Genomic DNA, 22,501 nt, shown 5'->3' with positions numbered 1-22,501 from the left:
TAATGATAATAATGATAGTAATGATAGTAATGATAGTAATGATAATAATGATAATAATGAAAATAATGATACTAATGATACTAATGATGATAACAATGATAACAATGATGATAATGATGATAATGATGATAATGATGATAATGATGATAATGATGATAATGATGATAATGATGATGATGATGATGATAATGATGATAATGATGATAATGATGATAATGATGATAATGATGATAATGATGATAATGATGATAATGATGATAATGATGATAATGATGATAATGATGATAATGATGATAATGATGATAATGATGATAATGATGATAATGATGATAATGATGATAATGATGATAATGATGATAATGATGATAATAATGATAATAATCACATAATTAGCCATTCCGTTCCCATTATATATCGTTTTTTAAAATCACCAATAGCTACTTGTTCATGCCTATGCAGCACAATAAAGATGGAATAGACATCTTTACTTTTTAAAGGGATAACTGAGTACATATTTCAAAACTAAAACTGAAGGTGTACCTAATGGGGTGGCCTGTACGTAATTGTGCTACGCTTTTACGTTTTACCCATGCACTCTTGAGACGAACTATTGAGTTGATGGACATGGAGAAGTCTTAAAGATGAATTGGCCGCATTGATTTTTGCCCTTAATAGTTTGATTGTATTACTGACCGGACCGACAGCTCTAACAGTACTCAGGCTTGGATGGAATCCAGTTGGAGATACACATACACACTTGCGCATGTCCACACAAGCTAACATTTAGAGTAGATTAAATTTAAAGGGGCTCGCATCTTCGTGAGGTCTCAGTGGAATATCTAATATGCTTGACAGAGCTGACGACCACTGACATGTTATTGAATGAACGAAAGGAACACTCATACGAGCGAAACAAAGCTCCGATAGGGGACGGAAGGACCAACGGAAGAGCCAGCTGTCGTCAGTCCAGGGGGTTTGAGCGGCCCACCCTAAATTAATTAGCTTTGTTATGGCGGGATGGCAGTGAAACGAGGAGGCGAAAGCTGGGTTGTGATAGAAGGGTGCTGAGTAGGAAATGAAATTCATTAGGAAATTAGCGTCAGCACTCGGAAGGCCAGGCTAGCTCGTAAAAGTCACCGCCAGCGCTTTTACGACATTGGAACACGAGTGATTCCAACATGTTTCTGAGCGCTGTTTCACATTAAATGACGGAGATGAAATATTGGGGTTGTATACAGCTTTGAGTTCAGTGACGCAAAATGTTGTCTGTCGTATTAAAGCTGTCCGACTCGGGGATCTACACATGTGTGGCTACAAGCTCCAGCGGAGAGACGTCCTGGAGTGCTTTCCTCGAGGTTAAAGGTACGGGATGGCTTTTACGACCCTGGAGATTTTAAGATCTCTTAGCGTGCATTTTTAATATATGAGTTAATGTGTCACGTAATTCAGAAGCTGGGGGCGTAGCTCTCACAAAGAACCACGATGATGGCAAGCTTCCGGGACCGCCGTCCAAGCCTCAGGTCACCGACGTCACCAAAAACAGCGTCTCTCTATCCTGGCAAGCCGGCTTGGTCGGAGCGTCCCCCGTCAGTTCCTTTGTCATCGAGGCGTTCAGGTTTGTGTGGCTTTTCCTTCATTGGCGAAACCAGATACGCTGACACTCTTCTGGTCTTTTGCAGTCAGTCCGTCAGCAACAGCTGGCAAACGGTCGCAGATCACGTGAAGACCACGCAGTTCACCATCAAGGGTCTGCGCCCCAATACCATCTACCTGTTCATGGTCCGAGCAGTCAACAGCCAGGGTGTGAGCGACCCGAGTCCCATGTCGGAACCCGTTCGAACGCAAGGTACTTGGCCATCGTGATTTCTAATCTGGAGAGTGTTATTTTAAGACCTGTATACTGGCTGACGGGGCAAGGTCAATATAGTAGACCACCAGACTTAGACCCTTCACGATGTGATACTGATCATCCGCTTTGCACTGTAATACTACGGAACTTTTCCAGAGGTCAAACTCCTCCATCTCAGCCCTCATTACACCCTACACTTAAGCCATTATGTAAAATAAGCATGTCTACTTTTGGATGGGCTAACTGAGTTACGGCCGTTGCCGGTATGTTAATGAATATAAGGGAGAGAAATGACTGCCTCCCGGCTCGTTGGAGATTTTATTACAGTACCGGCCAGGACGAGGTCTCCTGATTACATTGATATGATAATCAGCCTTTCGGCTAAATACCGTCAAAGCCAGTGCGCTCGCTTCATAAAAAGCAGAGTCAATTTAAATTTCATCATTCAGGTAAGGGCTTTTGAATAATATATAGACGTGTTTATTGACACTGGTCTTTTTTTTCTTAACCACTGTTGGCCCATCTTGCAAAATTGCTTTGGATATGATTTCTGTTTAAAGGATAATCTTCTCACATGTTTTTTTTTTGTTTTTTGTTGCCTGTAAATTAAATAGAGACAATAATGATGGCGAAAAAAAATTGCAAATGTCATTGGAGCCAATTTATCTTGGTTGTCTAGTCTCATCCTGAATGGTGCTCACGCTTTTATCAATCTTAAACGTCCTGTTTTGGGTTAAAATTAACGGAAATTTTAAAAAAAATTAGATAAAGGCAATAATAATGGCGAAAAAAAAGTTGCAAATGTCATAGCATCCAATTTATCTTGTTTGTCCAGTCTCATCCTGATTGGTGCCAACACTTTTATCAATCTTAAAGGTCCTGTTATGGGTTAAAATTAACACAAATTTTAGAAATAAATAAATAAATAAAGACAATAATAATGACAAAAAAAAGTTGCAAATGTCATAGCAACCAATTTATCTTGTTTGTCCAGTCTCATCCTGATTGGTGCTCACACTTTTATCAATCTTAAACGTCCTGTTATGGGTTAAAATTAACACAATTATTTAAAAAAAATTAAATAAATACAATAACAATGGCGAAAAAAAAAGTTGCAAATGTCATAGCATCCAATTTATCTTATTTGTCCAGTCTTATAACACAAATTTAAAAAAGAAAGAAATAATATGTCTTGTTAGTGTAAGAGAGGCTTTAAAGAAATAAATGTAATCTCCAGAAAGGGTTTGGGTCACTATAATGACATTTTAGTCAAATTGGTTTAAATCTGTAAATTAAGACAAATTGCAAAAAAAAAATTGGTTTTGGCCATTGGTCCATGTTGGGAGATATCAAAGTAGATATTAAAATTGTCTATCTCCCTCAGATATCAGTCCTCCAGCTCAGGGTGTGGACCACCGACACGTTCAGAAAGAGCTGGGCGAGGTCATCGTTCGCTTGCACAACCCTGTGGTCTTGAGCCCCACCGCCATCCAGGTCACATGGACGGTAAGAATACTACTTATAAAATTATTAGATAATGACCATGTCAGATTTCAGCTCTTTATGTGTGGGCTCGAAATAATTTTCTCTAAAAGGGCTCCATTTTTTATTTATTTTCTTCCTTAATATTTTAAATGTGCTTTCCATAAAACATAATCTACTTTACGTACAACACCAGGATTATGAGCATATTTTTATATTTTATCTGATGGTTTTCTCTTGTATGTAAATGAACCCAAGTGATAAATAACATATTTAAACTACATTAGAACCGGATAGGAATAAATATAAAACCACCTGGTTGTTGCTCAATCTTATTTTTTATTACTAGGTATATTTTCATTCTGACAGAAATGAATGTTTATGGTAATACAGTGTTTAGCAAACAGTATTTTTCCTGCTATGATATGACATATCTATCTTCTTCTCTTCGCCGTGTGCGCAAGCGCTTACATTTCACGGCATCAGCGCATTCCGTCGCACGAGACAAATTACCGTGCCGCTACAAATTCATCTATAGTTTTTATTTTCTATTTTTATTTTATAAATCACTCCAGTCAACACGCGTCCACATACATGCATCTAATATTGACGTGTGCGCGTACACGACACATTAGCAGTTTTCCTGCTGACATGTTTATTTAACCAAGTAATAAGTCTTACCTTGGGACTGGCGGAGCTAATTTAAAATGAAGGCGTCATTTTTTTTTTTTTTAACGACAAAGGCATCCCTCTGAAATGTAAAACGCGACTACCCTCATCAATCAGTTGGAGTCACCCCTTCCGTAAACAATAAGAACCTCCGCTCAGAGAGCTTTTATATTCCCAAAACATTCCATTAATAAGTCAGCCGATCCCATTTCACTGATTTACTCTGGCGACGAGAAAAAAAAAGCATCTGTTTAATATGTCGTTTGGAAAGCCAGGCTTTTTTGCGTGTACAGTTAACAAGCCATTACGATGAATGATGCGGCCATCGCCCTAGTGCACTGAGCGAAGGGGGGTACTTTTGGTCGTGGGGGGGCTTCTTGTCTTTATTTAATGGCACACGTTTGCTATTATCATCCCCTGTCGCATTCCCATTCGTTCAGTGCTGCTTGGTATTTAGAATACACGGGTGCGTCCTTCAAGGTGGCGTTATGAAACGGCTAAGAGGGGGTAACTCTTAAGGGGGATGCTGTGCCTTAATGTCAAGGCGTTCATTAAACTAAGCGTAGCTGTAGCTAGTGATAAAAGCACCTATAAAATTAGTAACGGCCTCTAAAGTGTAATGAAAGTAATCCGAGGGAGTGCACAGCAGCAAAAAAAAAATAAAAATAAAAAAAGAACTGTCCTCTTTTTCAAATGGACATGCTTAAAGGACATGTTATGCTATTCCCAGGTGGGATGATACTGATTAAAGCAGGGGTGTCAGACTTGGGTTGGTTCGCGGGCCGCTTTGACATCACTTTGATTTCACGTGGGCCGGACCATTTTAGATATAATATTTAGATTTTATTTTTATAGATGGATTAAAAGCCCTGAATATTCAGTTTTTTATAGATCTAAAACAATGTTTATTTTAGCTTTTTTATATAGTTTTAGATTTTACAAAATTACTTTGGAACTAAAAACACAGAAAAATGGATTAAAAAATTACAATTATTGATTTAAAAGGGGGAAAATCAGGAAATTTAATCTACATCGATACTCTTCATTTTAATTTGATCCTAAAACAGAAAGACAGCACTCATGATTTACTTTCCCGGGCCACACAAAATGATGAGGGGGGCCAGATTTGGCCCCCTGGCCGCCGCTTTGACACGTGGATTAAAGTGTCTAAAACTGGGAATAAAACACATGTTCTTTAAATCTATCAATATTACACGAAAAATCGAGGAAAATAATCTTTCACCTTCAATTAATCTCTAAAGTGCTTTTTTTGGGATGTTTTCTTGCAGGAGGTGGAGCCTAGTTTCGTTAATGCGGCCATTTTGGAAAGAGTTGTTGCACAATCTTAGGCTAATCAATTTAGGATTGCTGAGTGCAATACATGAGTTTGATCCTCCATTTTTTTCAAATTGGAGTTAAGCCTTGAGTACTTATTCAACATTTTTTTTACTCATTTCGTCAACACATCTCTTCTGCTTCCCTTAGGTGGACCGCCAGTCCCAATTCATCCAAGGTTATAGAGTCCTATACAGGCAGACGTCCGGGCTGCCATCGCCAGGACACTGGCAGACGCAGGATGTCAAGGTCCCATCCGAGCGTGGCGTGGTCCTATCATCTTTGAAGAAGGGCATCGTCTATGAAATCAAGGCCCGACCCTACTTCAACGAGTTCCAAGGCATGGACAGCGAATCCAAGACGGCGCGGACCACCGAGGAAGGTACTGCAAAAAGACTTGTTAAGTGCGATGCATTTTGTTGCGGGACGCGACGGCTGATTCATACCCAGACACCCGAGGCTGACACCCATCATCCACTATCTCTCGGATACTGAGACTGAACACATATTTTGGGAGGGTTGTTTACGACTATGTAAGGCGCGTTTGTTTTTCTAATCACCCGGCAGGCATGTGTGATAGGCTGTCATGTGAAGATGATAGGCAAGTTTGATTCGTACAAGCTTTGACAAGGCTACAAGAGTGGCGTCTTACGCAAACAAGTCTGGGAACGATGGACTTTATTCTCCATGATCCATTGAGGAAATGACTTGAAATAAAGTTTAGGGAGGTCTCCAGAAACCCACAGTACTTTGCACTAATAGCAAACTGATTTTAAAACTTGCAAAACTATTAAGATACCGCACAAAAAAATGAAATTACTAATCTGGGAATGTTTTTGCAAATATTATTCTGAGGATCTCGTTCAACAGTCGTAAAATTGCATTCTTTCGCGTATTAGGCAAAGTACACCTTGAATTGGTTGTCAGCCAATCGCAGAGAATTGCCGGTAAATATATGTTGACTACAAATAGTTATTTAGAAAAAATGTAAACGTTCAAGGTTTTTCCAAACTATCCCACCCCAACAGACCTAAAAGTAATTGTCTAGCTGTCCTCAGGACCAAGGCCATCTTGCATGTTGTTCACATTCCGTCACAGTGACAGGTCCATTTACCCCCCGCCCCTTTCCTCCGCTGTAGTGGAACTGTCTTCGACACATAACACCAAAGCATAGCGAAAACCTGCCAACCCACCTCCCCCCAAGGCCTCCAGAAACTGCGTGTCATTCCCAAGACCAGTGGTGATAAGTCTTCTCGCTTTAGCTCTATCTGTGACTTGGTCCCTCAGAGAGATTGACCACTATCCATTTCAGCCCTAACTAAAACACTGGCAGCCTCAAAGCCTGCTACGAGCTGATAGGCTATCCGAGCTCGCTTCTTTCTGGTGTCCGCCGAGACTCCGGGAAGATGGATTGAGAAGTCAGGTTTTGGGAGTGATTAAAACTCAGTGCTAACAATTGGCTAGCACTCATCGTTTCCCTCAGAGTGATTTTAAATAGATGAAGCGTATTTGTTTTATTATCCTGTAAGGATGGAAGTCGTGGCTGGCGCTGATGTCTGATTTTTATTTCCCAGGACGGTCCTTTAGCGAAGAAGCATCGATTAAAGAGGGTTTTCGCACCCACTCAGTCATGCCGAATTCTCACAAAGATCATCAAACTTTGATGCCAAAATCTCTTTATATTATAGCTGGCACATGACAAAAAAACGTTCTATTTTCCGTTTCTCTTGAACGGTAGGGCATATTTTTTAATTATTATTATTTTTACATCAGCCAAATCGTGCTTGGTCTTTGTTCACGTTTTGAAATATTACCACGGTGAGTACCGTGAATAACTGGCACAGCCCGCTTCAATCCCCTCATGGGTGCTCGCCAAATCGTTTGTGTCGATGCCCAGCCATCATCCGCTACCGTTTTTTTTCCACGTGTGCGTGAGCTGTGATGTGATTTGTTTGTATTTCTTCATTATCCAGCACCAGGGTGGCGCTGACGAGGGAGACAGGAGGTCACATTCGCGCCATACATACATCATACGGCTAATGGCTCTATTAGCACCCCCTCTAAGGGCGGCCTCTAATGAAAAATGTGAATTGTTTAGCACAAATATGCAGGATAATAAGTCGCTAAATCATTCATGCCATTAACTTTGAACGACATTGCCCGCTATGCCCACCGCACGCCGAGCCCCACACCCCGGATTTAATGCGGCCGTTTGATCAGATTCTCGCCGGGTAGATTGTTTCTAATCTGGTTGAGGTGGCGGGTTCATAACGGGACCCATTCATCTTAGGAACACGTGGCCAGCGCCGCTGAGGGATGAGCGGAGATTTACCGGGTGACAAGTGCCATTTTGGATGGAGGCGAGGTGCGTGAGAGCTAGCGTGCGAATAATTGACCTGTCAGTATTCTGAGCTCTGCTTCCGCCTCGCTGCGGAAATGAGAAAACATTATTTTTAAAACGTACCGTGGCAAACTGCTATTTATTTCCCCATTTTTGTGGGGAGGTAGACAAATAACTAAAAACAGGATCGTTCATAAAACACTTTGAACAAGAGACAGCCTGTAAGCATTAGTGTTGGAGACTAGTGGACAAGTACGAATACACTTGGACTGTTGGTAATGTCTTCTTTTGAGGGCATGTTTGAGAGTTTAGGGCGGTTCTTGATAGTTTTAAGGGCATGTTTGAGATTTTAGGGCGGTTCTTGATAGTTTTAAGGGCAATGTGTTATTGTCAGTAGGTAACAGTTTAAGTAAAACACTGACTCGCTAGACCTGTCCCCTTTTTGGTGGCTTTTTTAATCGAAAATGGTTAGGTAGTATCGGGCATTGTTCAGATGGTTTAGCGCACAGGTGTCAAAGTGGCGGGCCAGGGGCTAAATCTGGCCCGCCGCATGATTTTGTGCGACCCGAGTAAGTAAATCATGAGTGCCAACTTTCTGTTTTAGGATCAAATTCAAATGAAGATTATAGATGTATATTATATTTTCAGATTTTCCCCTTTTTAAATCAATAATTGCAATTTTTATCATTTTTTTTTCTTTTGGTGTTTTTAGGTCAAAATCTAAAAATAAATATATAAAAATATTTTCGGTTTTCCACTTTAATATTGAATATAATTTAAAAAAAGTTTCCATTTGAAATGAAAAACAAATGATACTAAGAAAAAAAGTTCAAATAAACAGTTTTATATCTATAAAAAACTGAATATTTAGGGCTTTTGATCCAGTTCTTATAATCCAATTTTTAAAAAATATCTCAATATTATATCGAAAATGCCCACATGAAATCGAGTTGATTCCTTGGTTTAGCGCTAGTGTCTCCTAACACTTGAATCATTTGCTTATTCGCAGCCCCCAGCGCTCCCCCACAGCAGGTGACAGTTCTCACCGTTGGAAACCAGAACAGCACGTCTATCAGCATCTCTTGGGACCCTCCTCCACCAGACCACCAGAACGGTATCATCCAAGAGTACAAGGTTAGTTCACGGCGCAACAATGGCAAGACTGGTTGCATTGGAATTCTCTTAATATATATGTATATATTTTTTGCTTCAGATTTGGTGCCTTGGTAACGAAACACGCTTCCACGTCAACAAGACAGTGGACGCCGCCATTCGTTCAGTGGTGGTGGGTGGGCTGCAAGCGGGTGTAGTCTACCAGGTGGAAGTGGCTGCCAGCACGAACGCAGGGGTGGGGGTCAAGAGTGAACCCCAGACCATTGTTATTGGTAAGGACATGAGAAAGTAATGTACATTGTAACCGCCAACATATTAGTACGGGGAAAAAAAAGTCAATTTGCACACACTACCAACATACTGGTACTTATTTGCGTGACCCAATTTGCATATAAATTCGATCATAGGGAAAAAAATAGTACAGTGGTACCTCGACATACGATCTTAATCCGTTCCGGGACTGAGATCGTATGTTGAGCTTTTCGTAACTCGAGCGGACGTTTCCCATTGAAATGAACTAAAAACAAATTAATTCGTTCCAACCCTCTGAAAAAACACCAAAAACAGGATATTGGATTGGAAAAAATGTTTTATTTCTTCTAATTCGCCATCTATTAACAAAGTAACACATATCTAGTGGTTTACTAGTAATAAAATGTGTTTAATAGAAGTAAAATTAGACGCATTTCGTGGAGGGTAGAGACAGCGATATCGGCCTATCGGTGTTGTGTGCACGAGTATACTTCATTACCCAGAAAGCCCTCTTTTTGCCTGCGCATGCGCGTTGTGCGTTTCCTGGTCGAAACTCGTCTGAATAAATCGTTCAGTGCTCGTAGATATCTGTTATACACGAAAGAGATGCAGCAAAAAAAGACAGTGCGCTACAATGATAAACAGCCTCTCATGTCATGGCCACCTGGCTTGGTCGCATCTCAAAATTTTGATCGTATCGCAGGCAAATTATTCGATCTAAATTTTCGTCGTACCACGAGCTGATCGTAGGTCGAGGTACCACTGTACTACTATATAAATGTACTAGTAGGGTGGACAAAATTTTCTGTCCATATGTTGCTACCATAGCGAAAGGTCCATTCCTTAAGTCGTCCCAACTGATTAATAACTTTACTTTACGACTTTACTATGACTTCCCACAAGTGGCGATAAAAGTTCCACTGTACCTAATGAAGTGTCCACTGCACTTACAAATACTTTCCCGACTCAACTAACTTTGCCCCCTCTTTGTATTATTATGATCCATAACTCATACTGTAGCTGGTCTTATTTCCCCTGTGTCACTTCCATAATCCGTCCAAAGAGCTCAGCCTGAATTTCTCTCCTAGCGTGTTCCTTGTGTCAATACGGCCGGTGCAAGCGAACCTTTGCAGGAGCCATAAAAAGTGTCATGCGTGCGTAAGAACTGATCGATAAGTCGTCTCGCTCCCACTTTTATTTATCGTTGCTGTATTTCAGCGGCCACGGAGTGAATTAGAAGCTCTGCTCGGCAAACAAGCTGCCCACCAGGGGAGTTTTCTCATAAGATTGTTTTGTGTGTTTTTTTCCAACCGTGTTATACCTCATTCCACATCTTCTTGAATCCGTGTCTTGCGCCTTTGGTCGATATCTTTCCCTGAGAATCATCACACCTTCTTTGAGGCCAATCAATGTCCTGACTTGTGTTTCCACAGCACTGGATTGCTTTAGCACCATAGCAATGTGACAGCCATATTAAAAAGTAGCATTGTTGGGATTTCATGACTTCGGTAGTCAGTAAATCTTAAGGCCAGTTTCGAGACGGTTTCTCAAGACCACATTTTGTAGGACTTTTATGCTTTAGGCTCCACCCCTAAAAGCCTTGAGCTTGTCTTCATCTTGGACTGGTCTTTTAAGAGTAGCAATTCCAACTTAGTAAAAGGGTCTTTGAGTAAAACATTGAATTTTCATTATTAATATTATTAACCCATGTAAACGACTCCAAACTATATAATTTTTTCTATTCTCTTTAATTGATTTCTATATTCTTGGTATTGTCTTGAACATGTCTCAAAAGTCTTCATCTTGTTGAGCGCACCACTTGCATTCATGTATTTAAAATATCTGCCTTTTCTTGAAACTGGATCTTTTAATAGTAAAATATAACAAAGAGATGTTCAGGTGGGGTGTTTCTAAGGGTGACGTGTGCACTGTCCACACAAGATGTTTTACTTTCACAGTAAGAATGGATTATTTTTTTCCTCAATCACTAACCAGAAAACCAACATAAATCAACCGTTGATGCAATAACGACGACCGATACTGACTGATAGAATCATTTGTGCTTAAAGTCCTGCTAATTTTTCTCCCAAATTCATCATTTTTAATTGTTCCGTCCTCACTCGCAACAATGTACGCACAAAGCTCTTCTCCACTTTGTTTTGTTTTAACGAAATAGGCGACAACGATAACAAAAAACAATTTAAGTGTCTTATTTTTCCACATGCAACAACATAGGTTAAGATTTCTTAAAATGTATGTGGCTAGTTGTAATGTTTCAAATTTGGCTAGCATGTAAGTAATTCCTCAGTTGGCATTTACAACAAGTATATTCCAGATTAGCATGACTGACATTTCTATCACCATACCATCTTTTTTGGTCTTATGTGTTCCTTGTATCAATACGGCCAGAGCCATCCAACAGACTCTTGCCTGACTGCTTTCTTCCACTCCCCACGAACACAGGCAAGTCCTTCCAGGATGTGATCATCCACGGTAACCGTAACAACAGCATCACGGAGCAGATCACCGACGTGGTGAAGCAGCCCGCCTTCATCGCCGGCATCGGGGGTGCCTGTTGGGTCATCCTCATGGGTTTCAGTATCTGGCTGTACTGGCGGAGGAAGAAGAGGAAGGGCCTGAGCAACTACGCAGGTCAGGAACTTTGGCGATGTTGGCCGAGTACTCCCACCCACCTAATGTGTTGTTTCGTAGCCAAGGGGTACTTGAACCCAGTGGGCGGTAATGAACTCTCTACCCCGGTCGAGCTGGTTCAACTCTCCTCCCCGTCCCACTCTGAACACTCGCATTGTTGACTAATTCTAACCAGTAGAACTGCAGATGTTGTTGCTCTTCTTTTGTGTTTGTCACCTTTTGGGTTTTCTGGAGTTTTTCCACTGCTTTTGCGTGGCCTCTCAGGTCCAACTGCTTTCTTGGCTTTGGGGGTCCACACTGGAAGGACATATTCTCGTTCATTGCTATTGATGAAGATGCTCTCCATGGCAGACAATGAGTTGGAGGTCCTAATAGCGTATTTTTTAGGGAGCGTCCACCTTCCCAAGTCCTTGATTGAATTTTGAATTTTAAGATAAACTTAGTTTGAGTTCTGTGTCTACCAACGGGCAGAGTCAAACCTACAATTGCTGCAAAAACAGGGTGAAAATCCCTGATGCATTGTTTTGGATGGAAAGACTATGAAATGACAAAATACAGCAAGATTTGAGTGCCAAATTTGTTTCCCATGTGTAAAATTACATTAGCACCTTTTTTAATTACACGAATGTAGTCATTTCCCTTTTTTTTGACTTGGTTACCATTTCTTGCGAGTTAAATGATAGTGTTTAAATGCTGGGCTTTGGGAAGAAGCTATCGTATCAAAATTTGTTTTAGGTTTTAGTCGGAGTTTCAAAGGTTATACATTCGGTTTTGACATTGGTTTTCACGAAAAAAAGTTGAGGCCTGGTTTTCAAGGTCTGCTTATTCTTTCAAATTCAGTTTCATGTTTATTATTCGTATGGTAATTATGGTATCAAAAATTGTGAGGGATCGGAGTTAGGGCTTCAAGCCAGAACAATGAGTTCAAACACAAGCTGACGTTTTATTTGCACTTTCAAGCCTGGGTTAGTGTAGGAAGCTAACGTTAGGTTTTTAACCCACCACCTATTCCACCGTCACCACAGCAGCCACACCCACCTCCCCCCAAAGCAGCATCTGCTTTGGCTGCAGGCTTTTAACACCCAACCTCTCTGTCTTCTTGTTTTGCAGTTCAGTCCTTCACCTTCACCCCTGCAGGTACTGTTCATTTGTCCCGTCTTTTCACCCCCACACCCCTCAACCCGAGCTCTCCTTCTGCCTGCTTATTAAATACGCAAGACTAATGCTCACAGCTAACGCTAATCCGATGAGGAACATGAAACGGGGTGGGCAATGTAGGGCCTGGGGGCTACGTAAAATCGGCTTCATTTTTCAATCCAGCCCAACATAATTTTTCAATGTGTTCTGCCATGTTGTTGCTTTAATTTAGCAATTACAATTCATGTAATTATGATTTTATTTCTGTTTTTATTTTTATCCTTGCACTGTTTTGTGAATATCTGACCACAATCACTCACTCTTCGCACTGTCGCATCCAAAGATGATTTTCATAATTTCTTGTCCATTAAAGCCTGGATATCATTAGTATCCATGTGCAAAGTTTCATAGTAATTTGAAAGGAATTTATAATTTTTGTTTTTATGGCCAAAAATATACATTAAGAAATGACGATAAACATTTTAGCGGTCAATCTGCTTATGCAATCATGTAAAATTCTAAATTTCTCCTAAACGTGATGCTTAGAATAGAACAAGGTCAAACATCGTGGAAAGATTAGCGAGATGATTTTTACAAGATTAGTCCGAAGAGTGGCTCTGCTCTTCCCGGTATTGACAACAACTTGATGTATTGCGAGTGTCCTGTTATGGCCTCCTAAAGCTGTCATCTTGAGAGAAGGTAAATCAGTAGATGAGAAGATTTGATGGCATTTTTTTTTCATACAGCGATGATGTCCTGTCTGCCTTTAGCACTGATTAAAAAAGATTCATCTGCATTCATAGAGGGATGAGGTACTTATCAGAAACTGCGGCAGACGATGCCGACGTCAAGTCGCTCGAAAGTGCTTTTGGATTGCAGTTATCCGTTTAAGGGACTTTGCTTTGCAGGCACGTTGAAACTGAGGAACATTTTTAAACAAAGGTTAAGGTTGCAAATTAGGGTTTCAAGAGACTAAGACTTCAAAATAGTAGTTTTGAGACAGGCAAGGTTAGAAAAAATAGGTAGATGGTTTATAGAGGCTTTCTATGCAGGAGTTTTTGGGGGGGAATTATTGGTTTTGCCTTGGCTTAAACTTAAAAGTAGGTTTTCAAGTTAGGGCAATGTTTCAAACTAAGGTTTCAAAGGTATTCAGGTTAATTTAACTTTTTTTTAAAGGCAAAGCATTTAAAAACAAAGGCTTGTAGAAATGTTAAGGATAAGATGTGGCTTTGATGGAATGAATTTCAACCAAGTGATGACAGGTACTACTGAAGGCTTATGTCGGAGTTTCCCTTCCCGCCCTTGCCCTATCAAAATACCCCTCACCTCCTTCCACGTCCCCCCAGGGTTCTCACGCCGGCTTGAACTTGTTGCGACATCCCCTTGATCCATGTAGAAAGCCTTCTGTGAAGGAATTTACAGCACACGTACTGTCTCATCTGTGAATGTTGAACAAGTGAGAGCAAATGACAAACATCAGAAGATGATTTACTTTTTTGGGAGATGACTTGATGATTTGCCTCAAAATGTTCCGTCGCCTTTGGCCCTTAAAGAGATCAAAGATGTGCCATAGACACTTTTTATCATCACTAGGTGGTCCCTATTAAGACAATTCTCCTGCAGGTTGAAGGATTTGAAATTTAGTTGGAGCTTTTAGTTTTGATTTCAATGCTGGATTCGGATTTTAAGTGAGTTGAGGTTTTAATTTAAAGCATGTCATTGTTTGTCATCAGGAAACAACTAACGTTCAGTGCAAACATCTCATTTGGAATCTTTAGCTGAAGCTTGTTATCTCTGCAGTGTTGCAAATTCAGACAGTTTGATTAATGATCCCGCTGCCTTTTTTAATAATTTCCTTTCGATTTAATCATAAACCTGATGATAATAAGCTCCTAGCAAAAAAAAAAAAAGGACAAAATGAGTTGTGCTTGTCATGTCCTTGAGCAAGACACTGTCTCCAACATGTAATATGCCGTGGACAATATTGTCTTTGTTTTTTTTTAAATATATTTTGACTAAAGGCAGTGATATTTAATATACGCCCTCTTTTCTCTCTCCTTTTTGCCCACTGCAGTGACATTCCAGAGGGTCGATGGCGGCTTGATGAGCAACGGAAGGTGAGTAAAAAAAATAAAAACATAATCCAAATGAGTGAATATTTAAAACATGAAAGAAACTTGAAAATTGATAATCACCCCACATCTAGATTATAGAAATAATGAATACATATCATACCGTGTACATGGGGTAATAACACCAATTTAGTCTAGTTACAAAATGAAAAAGTACATTCACTTTGATCACTACTATATATATATGTGCGTGTATATATGTACGTATATATATATGTATATATAAATATATGTATATATATATATATGTGTATATATATGTATGTATATATGTATATACATATATATGTATGTATATATGTATATACATATGTATATATGTATATACGTACATATATGACTAGATAATCCAATTTACATACACAAGTAATAAAATTTCATAGACAATTGGCCGGACTATAAGACGCACCCAATTCCCCACAACAAACTGTACTTTATATAAGCCGCAGTGGACTAAAGCCACGTGTCCACATTCTATTATGGGATAATTACACCCAGCGATACCAAGTCACTAAGTATGTACAGAAATATATCAACTTTTTTTTGTTTAAATTGAAATCACCATTTCGTCAATGTTGGTTTGTATTGGGTCACAAAAAACAAAGTTGTGCAGTCATTTCTCCATTCATTCATTTGTCAACCTACATGCACTTCACATTGTAATGCAAAATATCCGCAACATACAGTTCACGTCAAAACCCTGCAGCAGTTTGCCTGCGAAAAAAAGATCCTCACATTATACCAAAAGCCTAAAATATACATTCCGTCCGCATCTCCGGTGTTCATGCATGGCCAGATGAACTCATCAATCTCCTCGGCGGAATTAAGCGAAACAATTTAAGCAGAGAGGGCCTTTATTTTGTCATTTATCTTTGCGGGCAAAGCCAGGAGCCCTCCCGAGTGATAAATTTGCCTGTCACCTCGCGTGGGCGGCCGGGATCTGAGCATGTGTAATAATGTAAAAATAATTACCCGGGGGAAAGGTGTGCGCGGTGAGTGCGCGTGCGTGCATGTGCCTTCACACCCCAAGTGCGGACCACTACGTTCGGGTGAGTGTTAGTGAAAGGTCTGCAGAGAGCATCTTGAGGACATCAGTTACCTGGGTGCTTATTTAGGAGAGTTCCAACAAGTTGGCCACATTTACTGGTTCATCTGCAGATTATTTTTAGATCCATTAATGTACAAACTCAGAGAAACTTTCCTATAGGAAAAAAAATGCATGATTTTGGAAGTCGGACCAATTGTGCAGACAATAAAATGTATAGATTTGTAGGTGTCAAAATAATTGCTCTCATAGTGAAAAGTGTGTTTGGCCAAAAATAGTTTTTCCATAATAACTGGACATATTAAAATCCTTTGTATTGGAAAAATACATTTTCTCTAGGCGCTAAAAATAGGATATAGTTAATACATTAAAGTATAAATTATTTCTGCAATGTTTGAATGTATTATGTAAAGAAATACAGGTTTGAAAAACTGTATGATTAGATTAGATTAGATAACTATAACTTATTCGGGAAATTTCACTGTCACAGTGGCAAGAGGGTGAGAATACAGACACAGCCAAAGACATTTTAGACATGAATAAATAGGTGATAAATAAGTTAATAAATTAAAAAGCGTGTTGCTGAAATATATATAGATATACATACACATACATAGACATATACATGCATATATATAAATATACATATACGTACATACATACTCATAGATGTACATGTATACATATGGTTGTTAAAATATATTAAAAGTACCATCCTTTATACACTTGTCAAGTTTCTTTATGAATCATTAAAAGATTCATGAGAGCGTCACAGTAAAGGAACACTGCACATAATAGACAAATCAATCCAATTATCAATCTAATAGAATAATATGCTATAAATGCAAATATACATTCACCCTTAGTCTAAATTTTTAGGTTCTTATTCAACTGAATGGTGAATTGAATATGGATGGATTTCTCCATGTTTCTCCTTACTCAAGTAGTTTTGATTTTGCACCCTGCAAAGAAAATGCAAGCCATGTTCTTGTCATATCTGAAGTTAGTGGAGCATAGAAGATGCCTTCAGGAGCTCACGAAATCATTTGTCACATTCCAGATGTTGTAACTTCCCCCATCTGGTCCTCAGATATAAAAATGTGCAGCATTTTGCTAGCACAGCCATAACCCCCCTTATTAATCAGATAAAAATAGAATGAATCCTCTTTTTTTTCTCCAGCTTTCTCATCGGTTGCTGTCAAATTGCCACGGCTATTCTACTAGATTCCCAATCGACAAGTGATCACAGAATAAATGATTATCTGACGATGGCTAGGCTTCAGATTGATCAATTTGATCACTTTGTTAAACCCCAACATCACCCTTCTCTTTTTCCACGAGAGATGGTAATAACTTCCATCTCAGCTCTGATCAATATTTCAACAAAGAAGATTCACTTCTAAAGCCAGCGAGCTGAGCTATGCGTTGACAGTGTTGCCATGGCAATTCCAGGTTTTCAACACTGAATGATAGCTCGCAGAATGAATTTCAATTGATCCACACGCCTGCTCACATCACTGCTTTTAATCTGACTTCCTTCCATACGGCACCAACGGGGACAGTAAACCTTTGATTAATGAACTTTCCCTCTGTTTAATATCAGCATGCTTGGCACATTTATCAGCGGAAGTGGGTGACAACCAGTTTTGATTTACCCAGTTTGAGCCCCCCCAAATTATTGCTCTGACATACCTTTCAACTTATACGTTTTTCCTGTATTTTATAAGTTTTTGATCTCAAATTGTGTACGCTATATAACAACTTTTGTACGGGATCTTTTTTAAGTACGTTTTTTTTTGTAAAACCGTTTTACCCATTTTGGATCATCTCGGTCACTCGTAGCCGCCTTTTCACTTGCAGTGGCGGTCCGTGAATTTTCTAGTGACGCCTTCAGCTATCGGAATCAATCCAACCTTGCTTTGGAGTTGTCCGACCTTTCTTAATGATGTTCTTGAAAAGTCCGTCTTGAAAATGGCTTTGACAGTAAATCTGCAAACAAATCAATTTCTTCTCCTCCTTCAGCCATTGCGGGTTGACAAAACCGCTATTAAATCAACACAACAATATATTTACTTGTGCAGCTCGCTCCAGATACAGTTTGGTAGCTCTGGCTAATCTATCACTAGCCAATCATAGTTGGTGAAAGCGATGACGTATCCCTACGCCTGCGAGAAGGCCTTGGTGTCACCAAATTGAATTCTGATTGGTTAAAGCATCAGTCTTATCGACGCTTATTTAATGCAGCAGAGCCTGCAGAACTGATTGTGAAGGCCTTGAGGCAGATTTCTGACCCTGGTAACACATAATGGCTGAAATCTGATTGGTTAAATGCTTCAATATGAAAACACACACCTGGAAGCGGTGCAACCAGGGGGGAAAGCAATGAAAGGAAGCTAACAGACAATTTGGAATTATTTAATAAGTATTCATGGACAAAATATAATTAACATCAGTCTGTGATTCAGATATTTATTAGGCCAGCAGAGAAGGCCTTGAAGGCCCTGACGGCACGTCATACAGCGTCATCCACAGAATCTTGTATTTACTGAATACTGATTGGGCACCCCGTCCACTTTGGAGAAAATTTTAGACTTTTAAGTGTGCAGCAAATAGCTGCCGTGTTGCATTTTGTAAGGTTTTTTAATCGCTTAATAAGGGGAATTGCAATCATTAATAAGGGCAGCAATTGGTCGAGGTTGACAGGTATGAGGGAATTAAAAGTTAGGTGTCGACTTTTTCTACGATGTATGATCACCGCCCATCCTCCGCATTCCACACAATGTGTGTCTGTGTGTGTGGTATAACAAATATCCCCAGTAGAAATCAGTCTTATTCTAATTATCCCGAGCGGGAGTGCTGTAGTGTGACGGATGCAAGGACGACGCAGCCATTCAGCTGTCAGCCGCTCGTCTTTCAAACCGGGTATGTTGTGAGGAGGGGCGGAGACAGAAGGACAAGTAAGACTAATTATCTCGCGTGGCCTTTTGCGCAGAAGGCTTCGCCAAACCCTGTTGGGCCCCATCCGTAAAATCTCGACTCGTCGATGAGGTCATGGTAGAGTGATAGCGGTAGGTGGTGGGGACGTGTCTGGGGCGCAGCCATCAATTTGAATGACTCGTCTCCCCCCCACGGGCCCGCTTTGGCATTCAGCAATCCATCGTAGCTCGCCAGGGTTGCTGTGGATCCGGACTCCTCCGTCTCTGTTCTCATTAGAACCTGTAGCGCCCGACCTTGGCGCTAGAGGCGTCTGCCCACCTGCTGTATTGCCCTCCGCAACCAGTTCGTCAGCTCAGCTGGAACTGAAACAAAAATGGCACTCCGGGAAGCCAGACTGCAAAGCAATGGCCCTCTGCAGGTTTTTACACCTGTGCAACACAGCCCTACAGGGTATAAACATCCCTGCGCTTGAAGTCTGAGGTAGACTGTGCAAGGTAAAGAAAAATGAATGGACATTTTGGCCGATTCTTTTGTGTTGTTAGGACACCAGGAGATGATTTGTGTGCTTGCTGTGATGGATTCAAAGCCTAGTGCAGTTTCAGGTTGAATTGGGATAGTTTTTTTGTTGTCCTTCCTAGCCAATGTGAGCATCTGTACTTCGAATGGTTTTTATTTTTGAGTCAAGAGGATACCTAACACAGTACAGCAAGGGTGTCAGACTCGGGTTGGTTCACGGGCCGCATTAACGTCAATTCGGTTTCATGTGGGCCGGACCATTTTAGATATAATATTTAGATTTTTTTCTTATAAATGGATTAAAAGAACTGGATTAAAAGCCCTGAATATTCAGTTTTTTTATAGATCTAAAACAATGTTTATTTTAGCCTTTTTTAATATATTTTTAGATTTTACAAAATGTTTTTTTAATTAAAAACATTACAATTATTGATTTAAAAGGGGGAAAATCAGGTAATTTAATATACATCTATACTCTTCATTTTAATTTGATCCTAAAACAGAAATTAGGCACCCATGATTTACTTTCTCGGGCCGCACAAAATGATGCAGCGGGCCAGATTTGGCCCCCGGGCCGCCACTTTGACACCTGTGCTGTACAGGATGAAAAGCAGCAGGGGTTATGGTACAGAGTACAGTCAGATGTAGATTATATTTTTCTTTTCGTTAGTTTTGGATGAATAGGGGAAACAATTGGATATAAACCGAAGCAACACGAAATTGACGGATGATATATCAAGAGTTCTGGGTTCAGGATTAGGTTATTGTTTGGATTTGGTTAAAGCTACTTAGTTTGTGTTTATCGTGAATTTAGGTTTAGCCGTTTTCCTGTTTAAGGCTAGGTTAATAAAAAGCAATGGGTTTTATTGAAAATAGTTCAATGTTGGTTCCTGCTACAGGAATTAAAATTGGGATTAAGATGATGTTATGGATTGCAAATTGGTTTTAAAGTAGGTTTCAGGATTAGTAAAAGTAAGCTAATTGAAGGTTTTCCCGTTATGCTTTTGTCAGATTAGGTTTAAATTAAAGTCTGATTCAGGAGTAGAAGCTGAAACAAGTTGAGAAATTGATAGCATAATTATCAGCCATCATCCGAATTTTGTTTGAGAGAGAAGTGAACTCAATTAACTCCTGCCTGTGTCGCCCACAGACGTGAGCGTACAGTATAATGGCCTTAATGGCCCCAGTGCTGTCACCCGTGACTGGTTGCACTCTTAATGGCTGACTTTTATGGTTGGCGTCCTCTATAAGGAGGCACGAGACACCTGTTCAATGGACCTGCCACCCCCACTTTTCCCAGCTCCTTGTTTTCACCAGCCTCCCACACGTTGGGTCCCATTTGTCACGGTGGGCGCTTGACGCCTCGTCAAATAAAAATTTTCTCGACCTCTTTTTGAGAGGCTTTTGGAGAACACACTGCAAAATATAAAGCTTTTAATTAAACTTCAAGTAAATATATAAATTCTGTGTTCTTGTGTGACCAAGTCTTAGTGGGTAAACCTGAGGAGAATAAGAGTGTTTTTTATTTATTTTGTATTTTTTTTCTGGCCAATGGACTTCTGACTTTGTGGAAGGGTAAAACGTAGCCTTGTAGTATTTCTCATCACTCTTCAGAGGCTCGCCGACGTCTTATCTCACGACACCACCTGACCGTTCGCTTACATGTTGGGGATTTCATACTTGTATCCTGCTGGCTGCCATGCGTTTGTTCTTAATTCTTTAAACCTCATGTTATAAAAAAAATGTGAGGTATAGGTTAGAGCGGGGATGTCAAACAGACAGCCCGCGGGGTTTATTCTTCCTTAAAGGCATTTTCTACCCCATTCATACTGTACAAACAGAATAAAAATGCTTTTATTTTTTCCTATCCGCAGTCACATTCATTTTTTTCCACCAAGATGCTTTTATTTTTATTTCATTTTTCCTATCCGCAGTCACATTCGTTTTTTTCTCCACCAAAATCAATAGGAAATGAGCCAAATCATTTACAATACGTGACCTTTATTATCGTAAATTGAAATGCAAAACGCAAAATTAAAACATTGCCTGACCCTGACATCAATAGATGCCCATTTCACTTAAACTGGAAGTGGATGCTAATATTTCAGCGCTAAACGTCCAATCCATTTTGACTACGAGATTTCCAGCAACTTAACTTTTTGGTCCTAAAACAAACTGTCCGGCCCACATGAGATCTATTAAAGAAATGCTAATAAATAATTGGTAATATTTCTTTACTAATCCCCGCTTTCTCATCTTTGATTTCCACCCAGTCGACCAGGCTTACTCAACGCCAGCGACCCAGGGTACCCCTGGTTGGCTGACTCTTGGCCCGCCACCAGCTTGCCTGTCAACAGCGGCTCCGGAGGACCCAATGACCTCACCAACTTTGGCCGAGGAGGTGAGCGAGATATTTCTTCTGTGCTTTTATCTCCCAGATGTCGACATAGTACGTGCATCCTGTGCATATCTAGTACATAGGACACACGCAGTGTACACCCCCCACTGTCACCGGGGTGACTAATGGAGAATATTTCATCCTGTTGCTGTCACAGGACTATACCTCAGAGCTGCAGATGCGAGGTTGTAGTAGTGGTGGAGGAGGGGGTGCTGTGGGGAAAAGGATGGTGTGGGGCAGCCAGTCGTGAAGGACAGGCTCAGCTTGACTGGCGCGGACGCGGATGCTTCCGCTCCGGCTCTACATCATCTCCCCTTGATTGGGCATGCAAGCAGGGCGAAGAGATGTTTGCCACTTCCCGGGCTCCCCCTGACTCGGAGCCGCTGATGTGTTGATGCGTACAAATGTGGAAAGGGAGGACTTTTAGAAACTAAGATTGGACTTTCCAAAGAATTTCCTCAATGGATCAGCAGGGAATTTAGCTTCCAGGGTCATTTTTTTCTTAGTTGGTAGTGTAGTAGTTGACAAATCTGATATGTTGATATAATAAATGGACGGGCGACCAATCTAAGGTGCGATGGTCGTTGGTCGACTTTTAGAAACTATGATTGGATTTTCCAAAGAATCAAGGGTCATTTTTTTC

General features: G+C 40.3%; 1 protein-coding gene across 2 annotated transcripts in view; it reads left to right on the top strand.

Moving 5' to 3' along the window:
* Positions 1-22,501, top strand: part of robo2 (roundabout, axon guidance receptor, homolog 2 (Drosophila)) — a 239,797-nt gene that overhangs the window by 197,820 nt on the left and 19,476 nt on the right. For both annotated transcript variants that reach the window (XM_077610829.1, XM_077610828.1), the window contains exons 10-20: positions 1,281-1,362; positions 1,450-1,615; positions 1,680-1,846; positions 3,234-3,355; positions 5,486-5,717; positions 8,686-8,810; positions 8,890-9,061; positions 11,505-11,693; positions 12,804-12,830; positions 14,905-14,947; positions 21,734-21,861. In XM_077610829.1, the coding sequence (XP_077466955.1) occupies positions 1,281-1,362; positions 1,450-1,615; positions 1,680-1,846; positions 3,234-3,355; positions 5,486-5,717; positions 8,686-8,810; positions 8,890-9,061; positions 11,505-11,693; positions 12,804-12,830; positions 14,905-14,947; positions 21,734-21,861 (1,453 nt within the window). The remainder of the gene's footprint in view (positions 1-1,280; positions 1,363-1,449; positions 1,616-1,679; positions 1,847-3,233; positions 3,356-5,485; positions 5,718-8,685; positions 8,811-8,889; positions 9,062-11,504; positions 11,694-12,803; positions 12,831-14,904; positions 14,948-21,733; positions 21,862-22,501) is intronic.

This window comes from Stigmatopora argus, chromosome 10 (assembly GCF_051989625.1).
Source record: "Stigmatopora argus isolate UIUO_Sarg chromosome 10, RoL_Sarg_1.0, whole genome shotgun sequence".
Taxonomy (NCBI): Eukaryota; Metazoa; Chordata; class Actinopteri; order Syngnathiformes; family Syngnathidae; genus Stigmatopora; species Stigmatopora argus.
Note: the sequence above shows the minus strand (reverse complement) of the source record. Positions and strands in the feature narration are given on the sequence as shown.